The 20,194-nt window shown below is 33.7% G+C and overlaps 2 protein-coding genes across 2 annotated transcripts; both read left to right on the forward strand.

The window, feature by feature from the left end:
* Positions 1-3,035: 3,035 nt before the first annotated feature.
* On the forward strand, positions 3,036-9,239 carry LOC127163294 (trypsin-2-like). The gene is made up of 6 exons (XM_051106459.1): positions 3,036-3,205; positions 5,143-5,163; positions 5,270-5,438; positions 5,526-5,791; positions 5,896-6,035; positions 8,584-9,239. Exons 1-6 carry the CDS (start codon positions 3,151-3,153, stop codon positions 8,863-8,865), a joined length of 933 nt encoding a protein of 310 aa, XP_050962416.1. The 5' UTR covers positions 3,036-3,150; the 3' UTR covers positions 8,866-9,239.
* Positions 9,240-9,392: 153 nt separating this feature from the next.
* LOC127163293 (trypsin-3) lies at positions 9,393-17,714 on the forward strand. The gene is made up of 6 exons (XM_051106458.1): positions 9,393-10,647; positions 12,276-12,296; positions 15,733-15,901; positions 15,985-16,253; positions 16,351-16,490; positions 16,902-17,714. Exons 1-6 carry the CDS (start codon positions 10,587-10,589, stop codon positions 17,184-17,186), a joined length of 945 nt encoding a protein of 314 aa, XP_050962415.1. The 5' UTR covers positions 9,393-10,586; the 3' UTR covers positions 17,187-17,714.
* The last annotated feature ends 2,480 nt before the right edge of the window (positions 17,715-20,194 follow it).

The raw sequence follows: 20,194 nt of genomic DNA on the forward strand, positions 1-20,194 counted from the left end.
TTATTTATTTTCAGGAATACTGAATATGTTTTTTGCAAGTGAGATGAGTAAATGCATGTTCACATTTAGTATCCACCTTATTTTTCCCAGAGTGGGTGCAGCCATTTGCAATTTTTTGTGTGTGGCTTCCTGTCTCATCCACTTCCAGCTATTTTTAGCTGTACAAAAAGCTCGTTTTGCTGCTTGATATTGCAAATTGGTGTGTCTCACCATACTGTTTTAAATATTATCTTAATTATGAGCACACTGGTTTGTAGTGCAAACTGTTTTATCGTTTACTGCCCTTTGATATTCTTCTCTTTATTTCCGTATGGCAGATTATGGACGTGTAACACATTACCAGAAAACAGCTTACTTCCGCATTGAAAAATAAGGTGGATAGAACTACAGTAACATCATATTTACACAGCACACACAACTTACTTCCAGTTACTCCTGAACTGACTTGGCATTACTTATTTAAAAAAGTAGCTCAGATATTTTCTTGTACATTAAAAAGTAATTTGTTACTGCAAGTTACTAGAAAAAAAGTGATCTGATTACATAACTCGCATTACTTGTAATGTGTTACCCCCAACACTCTTCATGTTAGGCTACATGTTGGCTTGTTCACTGAGCCATACAAAGGTCGTTTTTTATTTATACAGAGAAGTCTTAAATAAGGTTTTACACCTTTTACCTTTGCTTTATGCATATTGAAATATCCCAAGCAAAATTAACTATTTTATAGTGTTTATCAACTATGGAAAAGACAGCGTTACAGCATAAAAACCATATCATGGGTTAACTGTTATTTTTTTATGAAATGCACTCATTTCAGAATCCTTTAGAGTAATTGCAAGAGCAAAATAAATGTATAGGAGGTTCTGTGTCAAACTCCAGAAAGTAGACAAATCAATTGCATTCATTTATATGGCAATACACACTGTTTCAAAGCAACTTCACATTAATAAACAGTACAATAACATTGTTAATGTCATAAAATTCAATTTAATAACTGTCATTGTTTCAATGTTCATAAATTAAGAAACAATTTTAATTCAGGTGCAAAGCAGCTCTACAGAAGGCAACACTGTTATTATTCAGCTAAAGTCAAGCTCAGTTTAGTTTAAAATTTGTTCTCATCCCATAGTGTTAGTGCAGTTAAATCGATAATATAACTAAATATGAAAGGACACGGTAAAATATCTTACTGAACTATATTATAAAACCGGATGGGAAATGACCATGCATAGATAATGCACTTTAAGTGCACAGGTATTTAGACAGGATCCAATCTGTCCATGAATGACTAATGTTTTTACACTAATGGGTTACACTTATGTACTTGTGAACTGTTTAATGAGCGTGTCAACATGAAGTTAATTTTAAACATTTTCCTGCCTAAATTAAAGAACTTTAATGGAGCTTTTTCACATTTATGGCTTTCTCAGCAGCGGAAGTCATCACAGTTGCGTTAACTGCGTGAGCAGTGAATGGGAGAGTACCACAAATATATTTTTTGCATTCCTATTTGCTCAAACAGCAAAAGAAAAACTCAACGATAGTGTTTTCACAACTTTAATAAAAAAGGAAGAAAAATTGAGAGAGACTAATAACGGCAGTCAGAGGAAAGAGCAATGTCAAATACCGTCCCTCCCATAAAAGCTGCATTAGAAACACCCTCGCATTAGCGTTAACTTTTTTTAAAAATCTGATGCAAAGGTGATACAAATTATAATGTTATAAATGCACACATTTTTTAAAAATCAAAATATAAAAAACTATCGATTTACGATGCTGATGACCGTTAAAATGCATCATCACAGTCAAGGGTCCATAAACTATTAAAAGGCAATGGGTTGGGTTAACAGGAGCTCTTACAGCTGATCATCTCTGTATTATGAGCAGCAATGTCTGGAGTAAACACTTCAACATTGTGAAATGACAACCATGGAAACAAATCATGCTTATTTCATGCAAGAGATACCATTCTATTGTTAAATGAATTCCATTTATTAATTTGTTTATTCTGCAAATACATCAATACATACGTCAATACAATTACAAGAGGGTATAGTCTCCCCTTATATTATGTGGCTTAATGGAAACTGCTTGTTGTAGAAAGTGTTGTTTAACCTTTTGTTTAACTAGCAGGTTCCAACTTCGCAAACAGTCATAACTACATGCATAAACATTGTTCAGTTGCACTGTTATCTAACAGATCACAAATTATGAAATACTGGAAATATACAGGAGTCACATGCTTTTGAAAAATTACACGAATGTGCAGCTAACCATACTGTGCATGAGATCATCATCCAGGCCTTGAGGAAATGTTTTTTTGTGAGGGAAACACTTAAGCTCGTCCACATTGATAAAACCGGTAAAACCAGATCACTGGATTAAAACAAACCGTCATCACAGATGCAAATGACACTTGAGGAAACTCTATGAAACTTGGTTAGAGAAAGTAATAGTACAAATGACTTATTTTATTAAATTGATTAATTAGCAAATTGATTAAGCAACATTATTTTTAATAATCAACTTTATTGTAGTCCATTCTCTCTCTCTTTTAACTTTTTAACATTTAGCTTTGAAACACAACACAATATGTTATTTATGCATAAATAATATACATTACTGTTAAAATACTTAAAATGTTTCTTGAACAACAAATCAGCATATTACAATGATTTCTGAAGGATCATGTGACGTTGAAGACCGAAGTAATAAAAATTCAGCTTTGATATCACAGGAATAAATGACTATTTAAAATGTATTCAGATTCTTAGACTCATTGGTTTATTGTCTATTTCACGTATGAGGTACGAGGCAGAGGCAGCGAAGTGTAATGACATAGGTCTGCTCTGTCATGCTCATTCAGAATGCTGCTTTGTATGTTAAATTCAAACTGATGTCATGAAAATCAAATTAGAGACACATGAAATGTTGCAATGTGTTCATGTGTAGTTCTAAGTCATCCTTAACATTACCTGTAAAGGTGACTGGGGTGTGTACCGTGAATACAAAATAAAAGGCACTTGAAAAAAGGTGAGTCAGACACTCACTGTGGTGGGGGCAGAGAACACTTGATGAGCACAGCAGTACCTGCTTTACATAGAGAGTTGAGGAACCGACAGTCAAAACACAGACCAGAGCAGAAGTATGAAGTTGAACACAGCTTTGAGTATTGCAGGAACCATACTTCTCAACATAGCAGGTAAGTGTGTAAAATGAAGTATAGGTTTGTAATAATGTTTAATAATGATAAGGAAATTAAATTCCTGTTGCTAAGTATGTTAGTAACTTAATGATGTGGCAATGATATGGCAGTGACTGTTTCTCATGATCGTAGACACTTTTAATTTCAAAATGTCTTATGTAGAAATGCTACATTTTTTTTAATTATAAGTATAATAATAGTCATTATTTGATATCTTAATATTTTAATAATTAATTTTTAATTTAAATATTTTCATATAGGATAAATTAAGGTTTCAAAAAGGCGTTTCACTGTGATTTTCTCAGAAGAACCTTTTTTTTTTTTGGTTCCAAAAATAACAGTTTTCAAAATGTGTTGTTTTAAAATATTTCTAAATAACCTTATCCACCACAAAGAATCTTTTGTGCAATGTAAAGTTTCCATGGATGTTAAAGGTTCCTAATGGAACAATAAATGCCAATATAGAATCTTTATTTTTATGAATGTAGTTTGATTGTTCACTCTTAAGAATAAAAATTCCAAAACAGGGTTTTCAAAGCAGTGCCATAGAGAAACCAATCTGGGTTCCCCAACCATTTTTGAAGAATATTTTAATAATCCAATGAATCTTTACTTTGTGTGTCTTAGAAATAAAGGTACAAAAGCTGTCACTGGGGTTGTTTCAAAATGTACACTTTTGTAGCAATTAGGTTCTATTATGTACACTTTAAGTACTAATATGTACCTTTAAGCTACCAAAATGGACTCTTTAGGTACCGCCCCAGTGACAGCTTTTGTACCTTTATTTTCGAGTGTGTGAAATGAAAAGACTCCTGGGATATTCAATGTTCTTCATGGAACAATGATGCCAATAAAGAACCTTTATTTTTTTAATAGTGTTTAACAGGTATATGTCAAATCAATGTAATATAATAGTATTAAAGCAACAATGTAAATAAGCTAGAGTACAAGTATGTCACTAGGGTAAATAAAGAAATCCCGAAAGTGGCTGTAAAACCTGTTTCACTCCAGCTGCACATGTAAGCAGCAAGTATAGGATGTATTTAAGTATATTTACCGTACACATACCATTTACGTAAGCATAATGATATATAGCAGGAAAAATTGGTGTGGAAACACTGTTTCTAAGTGTTTTCCCTTAGAAATTGCTATTAAATTAATTACAAAGAATCAGCGAGACTAAATGTATATTTTCTCATAAATCATACTCCAAAAATATTTGTTTTTTACAACTTCAAGAAATCTTTTTTACAGTGTAGAAGTGTAATTGCAAGTAGCTTCGATGAGCCTATAAAATAAATCAACATGAACTTTTACAATATAAGTTTTTAAAATTAAAACTTGAGCAAGCTACTCACCCTGTTTAAACAAACAAAGAGATGGTTCTATAAAGAACCTTTGACTAAATGGTTGTGGAACCAAAAATGAAATTCTTCTTTGGCATCGCTGTGAAGAACCTTTTAATCACCTTTATTTTTAAGAATGTGAATATCGATTTGATTCCACAAATTAAATGTAAATTAGATTCAATCAGGCACAGCTCTCACAGGCCAATTCCTGATAGCTATTTTATAACTTATAGCCATTATTAAAAAAATAAATATATATATATTTAATGTAGTAACCCATTTTTTTCTGTACAGAGATGTTGCTAGTGTAAAAGCACATAAACCTGCTTTTACTGTTAAATTTCTACCTCACACGATATAAAACAGGCATCTTAATTTAGCTCACAAAACTGACAGGTCAGACAATGCAATCGTTTAACAACCTGGCATTAGTCGTTAAACAATAAAATGTGAAGCTATTATCTTGACTCATGTCAATGGTATGTCAAAACATATGTAAAAGGTGAAAGAGTAAGGTTGCAAGCTACACAAACCAGTTTATCAGCTCCGTTCTTGTCATCTGATTGTTTGTTCTCTGTCTTCCAGGTACTCTTTGTCAGTTAGATGGTAAGTTGTCATAGACTTAACCACTACAAAACTATCATTCCACATATCTTGTATGTATGTGTATAATTTTAATCGGGAATTCCCTCATCGTCTTTTCTCTCATTAGTATGTGGTCAAGCCCCCCTCAACAACAAGATTGTTGGAGGACAGGATGCAACGACAGGGTCTTGGCCGTGGCAAGTCAGTCTTCAAAGCGCCAGTACTGGAGGCCATTTTTGTGGTGGGAGTCTAATCAATAAAGACTGGGTTTTGTCTGCAGCTCACTGCTTCCAGAGGTATGATGCTTAAATAACACTCAAGACACCGTTATGAACTAATGCTGGTGGAATTAAAACTAGACTTAAGATTTTCCATATATGCAGCTCACTGGGCACCATTTACATCTACCTGGGACGTCAGAGTCAGTCGGGCTCAAACCCTTCTGAAACTTACAGGACAGCAGACAGAGTCATCAACCATCCTAACTATGATAGTACTAACAATGACAACGACATAGCACTGCTCCAGCTCTCTTCTTCTGTGAGTTTCTCCAATTATATTAGGCCAGTCTGTCTGGCAGCTGCTGGTAGCAAAGTTGCTGCAGGTACAGACAGCTGGGTCACTGGCTGGGGAACGCTACAGTCTGGAGGTGAGTGAACATTTGCTTGCAAAACAACAATATTGTAAAGCTCAACAATTTGCTGTAAAAGGACATTGGAAGCTACCAAAATTTTCCTCTGATCTCTCTTAAAGGCCAGGTTGCTAATATACTGCAGGAGGTGATGATACCAATTGTCAGCAACAGTGACTGTGATGATGCTTATGGAGGGAGCATCACAAGCAATATGATTTGTGCTGGATTGTTAAATCAGGGTGGAAAAGATGCATGTCAGGTAAGAAATCAGTCATTCTTTTTTAATTCAGAGTTGTGACCCTGGACCACAAAACCAGTCATAAGTAGCACAGGTATATTAGTAACAATAGCCAAAAATACAATGTATAGGTCAAAATTATAAATTTTTCTTTTATGCCAAAAATAATTAGGATATTAAAGTAAAGATCATGTTCCATGAAGATATTTTGTAAATGACCTATGGTAAATATATCAAAACATCTTGATTAGCAATATGCATTGCTAAAAATCTTTGTTTGGACAACTTCAAAGGTGATTTTCTCAGTATTTAGGTTTTTTTTGCACCCTCAGATTCCAGATTGGTACCTCAACCAAATATTGTCCTAACAAACCATACATCAGTTGAAAGCTTATTTATTCAGCTTTTAGATAATGTATAAATCTCAATTTCAAAAAATTGACCCTTATGACTGGTTTTGTGGTCCAGGGTCACAATTTACAAAACACAAATGAACAGTTTATGGCTCACCTTCATGCTTTACATTACCATTATTAATCTATCAGTGTTGCTAGACCAGAGTAAAAAAACTAGCCTAATGGGCAATCAACACTAACCCAATCACTCTAAATGACCGAAAATATCACCTGCAGCAGGATTATCTGTGTTGCGTTGTCTTTATATTTGCAAACACAACTTTGAACGAATTTGAACGTGGGTAACTTCTGACCTCCTCTCATATCTTCACATTCATCTGTTTTTTTTTTATTATCTTTTCCACTCCTCGCCCTTCAAGTGTTTCAAGATGCCCACAATCTGCACATACATACTCTGACAGCATCAACGTCACGTCTACTGTGCGTGAGTCCTACCACCAATATTAGGCCGCTACTTTACTACTATGGTGGAGATTTTTGTAGCCCCCTTGTTTTTGTAGCCGTGGGTCAAAGGATAACCATGCCTTTTCTGTGTTAAGTCCTAAATTATGGAATAGTCTCCCTTTCCTTCAACATTAACCATTTTTAAAGGGATAGTTCACCCAAAAATGAAAATTACTCACCATTGTGTCGTTCCAAACCTGTAGGACAATGGTTCATTTTTGAACACAAATTAAGATATTTTTGATGAAATCTGAGAGCTTTCTAACCCTACATAGACATCAACGCAATTAACATGTTCAAGGCCCAGAAAGGTAGTGAGGACGTTGTTAAAATAGTCCATGTGACATCAGTAGTTCAGCCAGTGATGGTTCAGTCAGATGGTTCATTTTCTGAAGCTACGAGAATACTTTTTGTGGGCAAAGAAACTTCTGTGTCAGCCATCGGCGTATGTTCACAAGAGTATCACGCTTTTGGCGCTGCTGATGCAGGAGCCGGCCTTCTGAATAGGGCTGCAACAATTCCTTGATGATATTTGAGTATTCAATTTAAAAAAAAAAAAAAATCCTCAATTGCATTTGTCGAGTAATTGGTGCATTCCACATATTAAACCCATTTAAAATCATAATGAAGCATAATGGTATTAAGAATTCACAAACGCCACGATTCAATTAAATGAATATATGCGATGCAGGTTTAATATATGCTTTTTTATTATTTACATGTGTGTAGGTTGCGCTTCTCAAAGAGCTGCATTCACAGTAAATGCTGCTCATTTACATGTGTGGAGCCTCTCAAACTCCATCTCTGCATGTTGTTGAGAGTTTGTGGGAACGCAACGTGTGTTATTTAATCAGATCTGTAAGGTAAATCATTTATAAACCTAAGCAAACACAAGAGAATGCATCAATATCATGTCAATTATGCTAACTATTCATTACGATTTCAAAATAAAAGTTTAAACCCTCACTCTGAGTTTACACGTTCTGATGTCCACAAATTCACGAAATTACAGTGGCTGTAGGTTTTCTATCATAAATTAATGGCCAAATATTAAAGATTATGTGGACATTTGAATTAAATGTTGTTTAGTCAGTATTAAACTCGGATTAGATCGTGCAGTAAAATGTAAAAACAATCTTCAGGCCGTTGGCGCCCTCTGCAAACATTTGTTACAATGCGTAATGTACATTAGCTCTATTATAATACATTATGTATTTCAACAGTTTTGTTCAAGAAAGCCATATCTTTGCTTGCTTTTGATACCTTATTTGAACTAATTATTATTGTCACATTGCTGTTATTTAAGTAACATTTGTAAGCACATTTGTTCTGTAGCTTTTAAATAGGTATAGTTTTTTTTAATATATTAATAGGCAAATTAATATATAATGCTGTCTTTAAATGTTCTAATTTATTGTATTTTATATTAGACATTTTTGAAAGGTATTTTTTTAATTGTATTTTATAGTTAAATTAAAATGAGGGATCAAATTAGACAATTGTGGCCACAAATTGATAAGCCGTATAGGGTTCTTAACTTAAGTCCATAATATAATTTCCTGCAATGTCAGTTCACATATGTCAGCATGACATCGGAGCAAGTCGAATGACATTCTGACAGTTTTTCAATTGGTATGCATTGCAGTGATCACTGCAGTAAACGGTTTTGCATTTTCAGATGTGTAAATGATAAGTATTTATCAATGCAGGGAGACTCAGGAGGCCCACTGGTTATTAAGAACAGCTCCCTGTGGATTCAGCCTGGCATTGTGAGTTTTGGTATTGGATGTGCTGACCCCAGATATCCCGGTGTGTACGCCAGAGTCTCTGAGTACCAGGATTGGATCAACTCTTACATGGGCAGCAACCCACCTGGATTTGTCGAATTTAACAACAATGGATTCAGAAGCTCACCCAACCTCCTTTTATTTGCCATTTCTCTCACCTTCTCCATTATTCCTTCCATATGCTCCCTATATCTCTCTTCGTAGAGATCATTTGAATGAGAGTTCTCAGAGCACTTTGATTAAGAGGACAATTGTGCTGTGCAAGTTTTCATAAATATGCGAAGAAAGTAGGTGCACAGTTATATTGTCGTTTATTCTTTATCTTTTTAAAAAATGTAGTATTCTTGGAAAGCTACTTTTACTTTTATTTATTGCACATTAATGAAGTTCAGCAAGCTTTTACCTTCAGAATGTTTACATAATGAGGGTGGAGTTTGTCATATTTGGCCTGAATATGAGACAAATTATAATGCATAGAATAATTATTCTCTAAACTATTGAATTTTTATCACTGGTTGTATTTCTTTGCAAATGCACTGCAGCCAATTTTGTATTAAAGTTTTATTTTATTTACAGTAGCACTTCATCTCAGGGTCTAAATAGTAATTAAAGGGGTCCTATTATGCTCTTTTACAAAGTCTTGATTTTGTTTTGGTGGTGTACTAGAACATGCTTTCATGCTTGGTGGTTGAAAAATGCCCGATACATGATATCATCATGCTAATGTATTTAATTATTTACATACTTAGTTTCATTGCCCGAAACCAGCTCCAGCGTATGGCTAAAAGCAGCCTAACATTATCAAAGAACATCATCACTGATTAGCCTAGCTTATTTTAATGCAAGTTTATGCATTTTAAAAAAAACATTTGCATTATAAGTAAAGCTATCTACACTGTATGATGAAAAGGGATTTTTTAAAAAACTAAATATCTCCTTTTGGAGTGGACTTTGAGATTTGTAACTTTGTAAATCTTTTTTATGCCCAAAGATACACACCACACACTGACTAAAGTTCAAAAAGTGAAAAAGCATAATATCACCCTTTTAAAGAATTTGTGCTCTGCAGTGTGGTTAGAAATACTGGTTAATAAAAAATGTATTTGAAAATTATTGATAATCAGTAATCATTTTATAGTCACACAATTTGAACAGAATAAAAATATGCTTAGATTACTCTTTCTTTCTCCATACATCATCAAATTTATGAAAGCCAGTTTTCGCCATGTGTAACTCATAATTATGACTTTACATTTCTCAAATAATTGAAACGAATTAATAATCAAATAATCAATCTCATTCATGTCATTTACAATAGCAGACATGAGAGATCGATATGTACATTTTATTCAAATATAATGTAATATATCAAATTTTATACTTCAAGCTTTTGATGAATGTTTAGTTCATCTTTCAATCAGAATTGTACCTCATTGCATTAGCCTGTGTTTTGCCCCTTAAAAAATGTCTGAGCTCCATATTCTCCTACATTACACTGATATGAGCCATAAAAGCCTGATGTAGCAGGCAAATTAAAACTTAAAGACATAATTTCCACAATTACACTCAGCAACTTACATAGCCACCAGTGTTGGCTAGAGTAAAAAGTGTAACAATTAATTTTTCCAATATGTGTTAGGTAGTACCATAAGATTGGCCTGTGTATGAAACAATTGCATAAGATCACCATTTCCTGGCAGCAGGTGGCAAAGTGACTTTCTGTAACTCAAATTAGAAGCATTAGTGAAGTATGCAAACTTCACAGATGAGCAGGGTGTGTACTAAAACAGTGGCAACATGCTAGAAGGTAAAACAAGGTGTGTCAGAGGTAAATTAATCACAGGGTCCTACTGAATGTGGCAGCTCTTGCTTTGCTTGTCATTAGACACTATAAAGGAAACAGCAAACATTACACAGACGACAACATGAAGATGACGCTGGGTCAAGCTGTGTGTTTTGCAGGAGCCATACTTCTTAACATAGCAGGTAAGATGAAGAGACACTACGAAAATAACAGGCAAGATCTTAATGATCTCATTTTAGCCTTTTATTGGTTTAAATTATGTAGTCCTATAGTGGCCAAAAGATGGTGTAACACCTTTTGAGTAATTAACTTTCTTTGTAACTTCTAAAAATAATTTCTGAAATTAACGTTACTTCTTAATTAAAAACTCAGAATATCAGGGTAATATCATATTTAAGTAAATGGAATTCAGCCAAAATGACATTGTTAACCACAAGCATAATTATTTCTTACGGAAAACCTTTTGAAATGTTTAGAAATGCTATAAATTACAATTTCTGTTGTCTTTTTTGGAAATAAAATAACATTTACCAGGTGTTTATGAGTCTATAATCAAAAAAAAAAAAAAAAAAAACACTATTTTTGTGTACAGATATTTCTTCTATGTTGTAAAACCTCAGGTGAGCTCAATGGTGTCACTGGTAGGTCTATGTTCTTAAAGGAAGATAGATCGTGTTCAAAACTGTACTATAAATATGTCATTTGTTTTTCTGACAGTGGAAAATAAAAATGTTAATGCATATAATGCAAGTGAATGAGGACTGGAGCTATCTGTCAGCGTCGTGGTGTGCGGGGAATGAGGAGTATGACGAGGAGGTCCAGAATATGCACATTTATTAAACAATCCACACATAGAGCAGGAATGAACAGGAACAGCAGGGAATCCAACGTGAAAACGACATGAACAGACTTTGACTAAACAACAACAATAACCGACAACCAAACTGTGAACACAACCAAACTTAAATACACAGACTAATCAGGGGAGACAGGTGAAATCGATTAAGCAGTGACGTAATAATTAGAGACAGAACAGGAAAGACCAAATAAGGGTATACATGGGGAAAAAAACCCACAAAACGGTCCACAGGGTGTGACACTATCAGGTTACAAAAAAGCACCATAAAGAATTTTACAAAAAGACTAAAATGTGTTTACACTGTAAAAAATAAAAAAAACACAATTTGTTGAGTCAGCTTAAAATAATTTGTTACCTGCTGCCTTAAAATTTTAAGTTCAGTCAACTAAAATAAGTTTAGTCAACTTGAAATGTTAAGTTGTACTAAGGAACAACTTAGATATTTGTGTTTGCTTAACTTAACAGATGGGTAAGTAACCCAGCTGCCTTAAAATTTTGATTCAACTCAAATATCTTAAGTTGTCACTTCGTATAATTTAACATTTCAAGTTGAATAAACTTTTTTTGAGCTGACTGAACTTAAATTTCTAAGGCAGCTGGGTTACAAATTATTTTAAGTTGACTCAACAAATTGTTATTTACAGTGTAGTTAAGTTCATTTACTGAAAATATTGAAATCCTCCTTTGCTCTTCTTCATGAGTGTTCATGATGAGGGTTTCGATTCTCAAAACTGTTGAAAGGAATGGAAACAGACACATGCCACTCAAAGAACCAGTTTATCAGCTCTGTGTCAGCGCATGTACACCTGCATATCTCTGTGTGAACCAGTTCTGACTGAACTCAAATCACTGTCAGGAAAACGAACACAGAAAACCAATACTGATTTTTATAGACTCTAATTCATTTAATAACTCTAAATATTTGTTATTTCTTCATTTGTCTTATTACAGGCTCACTCTGTCAGTTAAACGGTAAGTTTCTATGCTCTTAATAACCGCACAAACACATTCAACAAACTTATGAGGAAAAAAGTAGGGTTTTGATTTGTGTTTTGATTTAGTTTGTCTGAAATTAATGAATTGGAGCATGAATAATCTTCCACAATAATAAAGATATCTTTAATTTAATACAAGATCATTCCATGTCAACTAAACCAGAGGTCCCCAGCTCAAATTTCTTTTTTTACATACATATATCGTTATGAAAGCCAAAATATTAAATGTTACAGATTTACTGCGTAATCCACTATTTTGTAGAGGGGGGGTCAAAATGACAATATTCACCTGACATTTGGAGCTAATTTTCAGGGGTGTAAAAATGAATTTAGAAAGCTAGCAGCATTATTATTCTATTTTACACATAGATTGGTAGGTATATTAGTAAAATATGTTGACTTGATTATGTGCTAACGGTGACTGTTCAAAAATTTGCATGTCTATAACTCAAGAAGTATTAAAGATAACCAAAAACCAAATATGACCAACAAAACCAGTCATAAGGTTAAAGTAAAAATGAAAAAGCGAAATAAATAAGATTTCCATTTATGTATGGTTTGTTAGGACAGGACAATATTTGGCAGAGATACAACTATTTGAAAATCTGAGGGTGCAAAAAAAAAAAATCAAAATATTGAGAAAATAGTCTTTAAAGTTGTCAAAATGAAGTTCTTATCAATGCATATGACTAATCAAAAATTAAGTTTTGATATATTTACGACAGGAAATTTACAAAATATCTTCATGGAACATGATCTTTACTTAACATCCTAATGATTTTTGAAATAAAAGAAATATTTTGACCCATACAATATATTTTTGGTTATTGCTACAAACATAACCATGCTACTTAAGACTGGTTTTGTAGTCCAGTGTCACAAAAGTGTGTGTGTTTATTTTTTGTTTTATTTATTTTTTTTGTTTTATATAATTTTAAGGCCGTATATGGTTCAGTCCAACAGATATTGGGACTCCAAAGTGACTCCATGTCTAAATTTTTGAATTTTACATGTTTTCAGTGGTCAATAACCACATGTAAGTAACTTTTTAAACAGCTGATAGTTATTGTATTTAAAAAGGAATGTCTGAAGAACAAGTAATACTAAAACTAGAAGTGTATCTTGCTTCTTTCTATCAAAACAATTGGTAGCACTTTAGAATACTGTTCTGTCAATAATGAATAGCCAGGAACAAATGACTAATGCACAATTAACATTTTAGTAACTACTGTCAGCTAACCAGAAATTATTATTTGGATCAGTATTCTAAAGTGAAGATCATGATAACTCCCTAGTAATGACTAATGTCATTGTATACTTTTGAGGTTTTTGTAAGGTTCTAGATAGTAATACATCTGGTAATTTTGGTAACACACAAGTCCTCACTACGATGACCAGTTTACTTCTGTTACACCGCCGTAGCTGAGAACGCATAAAATCATTAAGCAACCGTAATTTCAGTCATTACTATATTACTAGTTATAATGTTATTTCCTTTAGAATACTGATCCAAACACTTAGTAATTAATTAATTATACATTTTGCATCATTCACATTAATTATGAACCTGTAAATAGTAGTTCTTAGTAGATCTCTGGGAGATATGAGAACTGATTCGTTAATAGTGAACTACCACTTTCAACTGAGTGCTATTACTTACTGATTCATTCATCTGAGTTATTAAATTAATTATAATTAATAGTAGTTACTAAAATGTTAATAATGCATTAGTCATTTGTTGCTGTGCAGCTATTCATTAATGACGGATCTGTATTCTCTCAGTATTATTACCCGACAAGTAAATACAGCACACCTCTCTGAGTGCCAATAACAAACATTTTTCCTAAGTTTAAAAGTTTTTCATTCAAGAAGTGTAAAAGATATCTTAATGTCATTTTAGAGTGTTGTTCTTATGAAACTTTTCTTTGTGAGTCTTCAGTTTTAAGGCCCTATATGGTTCAGTTTCGTATATATCCGGATGTCAATGTGATAATGTTTAGTTACAATACTGCATATTTTTTTGAATTCTTGGTAGCTTCAGAAGCTATTAAAATAAACATATTTTCCAAATATCTCTAAAACTGATTCAAACATAAATTCTTAGAAATACACATTTAAGAGCAAGTTAATGTACCTCAGCTTAACCATTTTCAGTGGAGTTCTGGTTATGTTTTATACAATTATTTTAATAGAAGGAAACAAGATACATTTCTAATTTAAACATTATTTATTCTTCAGGCATTCCTCTTTAAATGCAGTAAGTATTAGCTGTGTGCAAAATGAACCACATTTGGTTTTCGATCACTGAAAATGTGTAAAAATTTGAACATGGATTTGAAATCCCAGTATCTATGGGAATGAACTATGTGGGGCCTTGAAACGTAAGATTTCAAAAGAAAAGTTTATTAAGGAAGAGAATCTAGAAGTATATGAAAATATCTTGAATACTTTTACATTTACAGGCATGCAAACTTTGGAAAAATAATATTTATGGTTCTCAGACAGGTTCAATGCAATGGTGTTGACAGAAAATCACGAGATACATTTGTAGTTTCAACATTAATTGTTCTTCAGATATTCTTCTTTAAAAGAAAGAAGTATGATCTATATGCAAAGTAACCCACATTTGCTTTTTGACCAGTGAAAATATGTACAATTGTGAGTTTACTCGTGAAGCAGCATTAAGATATCCATAACTCTGGGACTGAAACATCGAGGGCCTTTAAAACAAAGATACCAAAAGGAAAGTTTGTTAAGAAACAGAATCTAAAAGGATATTAAGATATCTTTAATAGCTTTTAAGTTACAGGCATGCAAACTTGGGGCAAAAGACACAAACAAAAGATTGCTAAAGTCAACAGATTTTACTAACAGACCTACCAATCTCTGTGTAAGAAAAAAAATGATGCTGCCAAAGTAATTTTTACTTTACACCCCTGTAAACTGGCTCCAAATCTCAGGTGAAAGTTGTCATTTTATACATCTGTGACATTTACTATTTTGGCTTTTGTCACTACTTGTGTTTGTGTTTCTACAGAAAAATATTAGCAAAATAAAAGGGGAGATTGGGGGAGATTTACTAAATTTAATTGATTTGACACCAACTTAAAATTAATCATTTACATTTACATTTATTCATTTAGCAGACGCTTTCATCCAAAGCGACTTTCAAGTGGGGAATACATTAAGTGATTTGTCCCAAAGAGGCAAAACGACTTAGGAAGTGCTCATAATACCATATAACAGACATTTTTTAGATTAGTACAAGCTAGAAAGGGAAAAAAAAAATACTTTCAAGCAGTAGTTAATAATTAATAATAAAAAAATAATAATAATAATAATAAAAAAATAATAATTAATAATTAAAAAAAAAAAAAAAACAGAAAAAAATCATCCTTCTTTTCTTTCATCAGTGTGTGGTCAGGCTCCCCTCAACACCAAGATTGTTGGAGGACAAGAAGCAGTTAGGGGGTCCTGGCCCTGGCAGGCAAGCCTTCATCAAATTTCATCTGGAAGACATTTCTGTGGTGGGAGTCTAATCAATAAAGACTGGGTTTTGTCTGCAGCTCACTGCTTCAAGAGGTATGAAGTGATGTATAATACACCACTGCATATGTGGATGGATAGATAGAGGAATTAAGACCGACATTTGTTTCGACTTACAGCATCGGTGCATATAATGTAAAAATCTACCTTGGCCGTCACCTCCAATCGGGCTCAAACCCAAATGAGATCTCCAGAACAGTAACTAAGCTCATCACCCATCCCAGCTATAGCACAACTACCCAAAACAATGACATAGCACTACTGCAGCTCTCCTCTTCCGTGACGTTCACTGAATATGTTAAGCCAGTTTGTCTGGCGGCTGCTGGTAGTGTATTTGGAGGAGGAACAAAGAGTTGGATCACTGGATGGGGCAAACTCAATTCTGGAGGTGCAGTTCAATCAAACAAGTCTATTATGTGTAAACACTTTGTATAGTGTCACCAGAAAATGATTTAACTTTTTCCACCTTGCCATTTATGTTGAAGACACCCAGATTCCAAACATACTGCAGGAGGTGGAGATACCAATTGTAAACAACGATGTTTGCAATGAGGCCTTTAAAGGAATCATTACAAGCAACATGTTGTGCGCTGGACTAAATGAGGGTGGAAAAGATTCATGTCAGGTATGATATCACTTACTAGAACTTTTCACACTGTCTTGTTGTCTTTTTGAACCCTGCTTTTTCCCCCCGGGTAAAGCTGTTCTCACTTGTAATTTAGAAATGCTTTTTTAAAGGAACACTCCACTTAAAAAAAAAATCGTCTCATTGTCCAGCTCTCCTAGAGTTAAACAGTTGAATGGATTAAAACATGGTTAAACAGTTGAGATCGGCTGAATGGATTCGAAAACGGTAACTCTAGGGGAGTTGGAAAATGAGCCCATTTTCAAAAAAAGTGGAGTTTTCATATAAATCCCTGCTCCATACTGCAATGTCAAACATGTACCGTGAGAAACAAAGCCCTGTTGTGTGCTTAAAGTTTATTTACCCTGTATACTCAGAGATGTTAACATTACGTTTTCGTAATCTCTGCAGGGAGACTCTGGAGGTGCAATGGTAAATAAGAACGACTCCCTGTGGATTCAGTCTGGCATTGTGAGTTTCGGTAAAGACTGTGGGCTACCAAAGTACCCTGGCGTTTACACCAGAGTGTCTCAATACCAGTCTTGGATCAGCTCTCATATAAGCAGCGATCTGCCTGGATTTGTCTCATTCACCTCCACTGAATCCAGCTCGGGCTCACCCAGTCTCCTCTTAATTCCCCTTTCACTCACATTAGCCATCATTTCTCTGATTTTCTCCTTGTTTGTATTTATTTAAAAACAAGTCATAATTCTGTGATTTATATTATGTCATTCTCTAAAGTATTATAGTATTACAGTATGCCATAAAATATTATAGTACAATTAATGTACCAATAGTATGTGTGCATGTGTAGGCCTTTACACACACACACATGTTTGTTTTTGTAAATTTTGGGGACTTTCCATAGACTTCTATAGTTTTTATACTGACCAAACCATATTGTCTATCCCCTCACCCAACCCTAACCCTAAACCTACCCCTTACAGAAAACATGTTTGCATTCTTACATTTTCAGATAAATATCATTTACTATTTGTAATCATTTTTTTACATGGTGGGGACCGCAGACTAAAAGCAGGTAAAATTTTCAGGTTTTACTATCCTTGTGGGGACATTTGGTCCCCACAATGTAGCAAGAACAAGTACACACACACACACAGCCAATGTCCACATACTGCATTAACACAAAGCAATACAAATGCACTGCAGTCACTTTGTATTTAGATAAAGTTTTATTGTACAATAGAAGTGTACAGTAACCTAATAAACCTAATAGATGAAAAATGTATCTGAAAACTGTACTTGATTTTGTCTTTTTCCATGTTATATCAACCAAATAAATGAGGAAAAGCTTCTGAGCTGTGAGTTGGGGGCCAAATTTCATTTAAGATATTTGTAATCATTTTAGAGCAGGCAATGCAATTTATAAAAGAAGTCAATTAAAGCTGTAAGTGGTGGTGGGTGTGTGAAAAAATTCAGATGTAATCCCCTTTGTAATCACTGGGAGTTTTCAAAAGTAACTAATTTAATTACACATTTTTTACACCCTGCAAAATGTAGTTAAGTACGCCATCTAGTGCTGTGGCAGAGGACCTGCAGGCTCATACTCATTCAAACTCTTTTTTTTTCTTCAAAAAACAATAACATACAATATGTTATCAAGAAACGACAGCAAAATTAAGAAAAGGAAAAGAAAAAAGATAGAAAGACAAATTACAACAAATGATACAGTGAACTCATTCAAACTCATCCTAAGACAATGAATGTTGTTGTGATTCTCTTAAAGGAACACTCCACTTTTTTTGAAAATGGGCTCATTTTCCAACTCCCCTAGAGTTTTACCGTTTTCGAACCCATTCAGCCAATCTCTGGGTCTGGCGGTAGCACTTTTAGCATAGCTTAGCATAGATCATTGAATCCGATTAGACCGTTAGGATCTCGTACAAAAATGACCAAAGAGTTTCGATATTTTTCCTATTTAAAACTTGACTCTTCTGTAGTGTACAAAGACTGACAGAAAATAAAAAGTTGCGATTTTCTAGGCCGATATGGCTAGGAACTATACTCTCATTCTCTCGCTGCCAATAGTTCTCCGTTAAAGGAGAAGTCCACTTCCAGAACAAAAATTTACAAATAAAGTACCCTTGTCATCCAAGATGTTCATGTCTTTTTTACATCAGCCGTAAAGAAATTATGTTTTTTTGAGGAAAACATTTCAGTATTTTTCTCCATATAATGGACTGATATGGTGTCCCGATTTTGAACTTCCAAAATGCAGTTTGAATGCGGCTTCAAACGATCCCAGCCGAGGAAGAAGGATCTTATCTAGCGAAACGATCTGTTGTTTTCATTAAAGAAAAATCATATCAGTCCATTATATGGAGAAAAATCCTGAAATGTTTCCCTAAAAAAAACATAATTTCTTTATGGCTGAAGAAAGAAAGACATGAACATCTTGGATGACAAGGAGTGAGTACATTATCTGTCAATTTTTGTTTTGGAAGTGAACTTCTCCTTTGTCTGTGACACACTTTAATTAGTCAGGAACTTCGCAGTCACGCTTAACCAGCAGTAACTCAAAAACGTTGACTTACTCAAAGTCCTCCCTAATGTCCTTGAGATGGACTATAAAGCTAGTATTTCTTTCTGAAAACACATATACATGGAGCTGTAAATCCGACATCTCCATCTCTTGCTCTTTTCGTGCGTTCTCCCCTCTCGTCCTCGCTGTTCGTCCAGCCCCCTCTCATATCACGATTCCTGATTCGTTATTCTTACCAAAGCACCTGATTACGTTACAAAGGGGAAAAAATACAGGCCTAACAATTTAGAATATTTTCTGGCTAAATTGTTTTTTTTTAAAAAAGAAAAATGAAATCTGCAACAAATTTTGTAGCAGGGGCTACATGTAAATATGAAAACACCCCCTCTCAAGAATTGTGTATTTTTATTTTATTTTTATTTTTTTTGCTGTTAAACAAAAGTTAAATGTGTCCAGAATAGTTATCATAGTTTTAGTGACAATGGCATAAATTATAAACCAAGTATGAAAAATTTCCAGAGTTTTCATGTTATTAGATTTTAAATTTGTACCAAGGGGGTGTTTTGCCCCACAGGTGGGGTAAAATGCCCACATGGGTAGAGTAAAATGCCCTTCAGTCTGACAAAGCAATTTGCTTAAGGTGAATTCATATAAAGTGTGCACCTTTTGTAAAATGTGTACTTTAGATACTTCTTCTTTTCTTTACTTTTCTTTATTACTTTTGTTAATTTTAAGGTCCAGCTATATATAAAATGTTATTTGCAAGCTATATACATTTTGAGGTCATGTAGGCTACTCCAGACAAATTTATTTTCATGTAAAGTGAACCGTCCCTTATTTATCATAAAATATTCTGCATCTTAATTAAAAACAGATACATTTATACATTTAGAGCAAAATGAGAGTACAGGAATTTTTGGCTTAAAATTAAAAAGAATATCTTTCTTTGTGAGTGTGAAGTCTAATACAATGTTGTTTGTTTGTTCTGTGCTGTATTCTGAAAAATCTTAAAAATAAAATTAGAAAAATAATTTTAAAAATAATATAATTGATAATTATGAATGACAAAATTATAACAGCCTATTTGAAAAATATTGTTAGCTGATGCCATTGGCTAGCTAACTAACTACCTGATGTTAACTTGAGGTAATATTTAAATATAAAGTCCAAATATTTTATTTTCAAACAACTAGTTAGAATA

This window comes from Labeo rohita, chromosome 3, assembly GCF_022985175.1.
Source record: "Labeo rohita strain BAU-BD-2019 chromosome 3, IGBB_LRoh.1.0, whole genome shotgun sequence".
Lineage (NCBI taxonomy): Eukaryota > Metazoa > Chordata > Actinopteri > Cypriniformes > Cyprinidae > Labeo > Labeo rohita.

Coding starts and splice junctions, on each gene's coding strand:
- LOC127163294 (XM_051106459.1), top strand. CDS start 3,151: ATGAAGTTGAACACAGCTTTGAGTATTGCAGGAACCATACTTCTCAAC. Junction 3,206..5,142: donor CATACTTCTCAACATAGCAG/GTAAGTGTGTAA, acceptor TCTGTCTTCCAG/GTACTCTTTGTCAGTTAGAT. Junction 6,036..8,583: donor GTGGAAAAGATGCATGTCAG/GTAAGAAATCAG, acceptor TTATCAATGCAG/GGAGACTCAGGAGGCCCACT.
- LOC127163293 (XM_051106458.1), top strand. CDS start 10,587: ATGAAGATGACGCTGGGTCAAGCTGTGTGTTTTGCAGGAGCCATACTT. Junction 10,648..12,275: donor CATACTTCTTAACATAGCAG/GTAAGATGAAGA, acceptor GTCTTATTACAG/GCTCACTCTGTCAGTTAAAC. Junction 16,491..16,901: donor GTGGAAAAGATTCATGTCAG/GTATGATATCAC, acceptor TAATCTCTGCAG/GGAGACTCTGGAGGTGCAAT.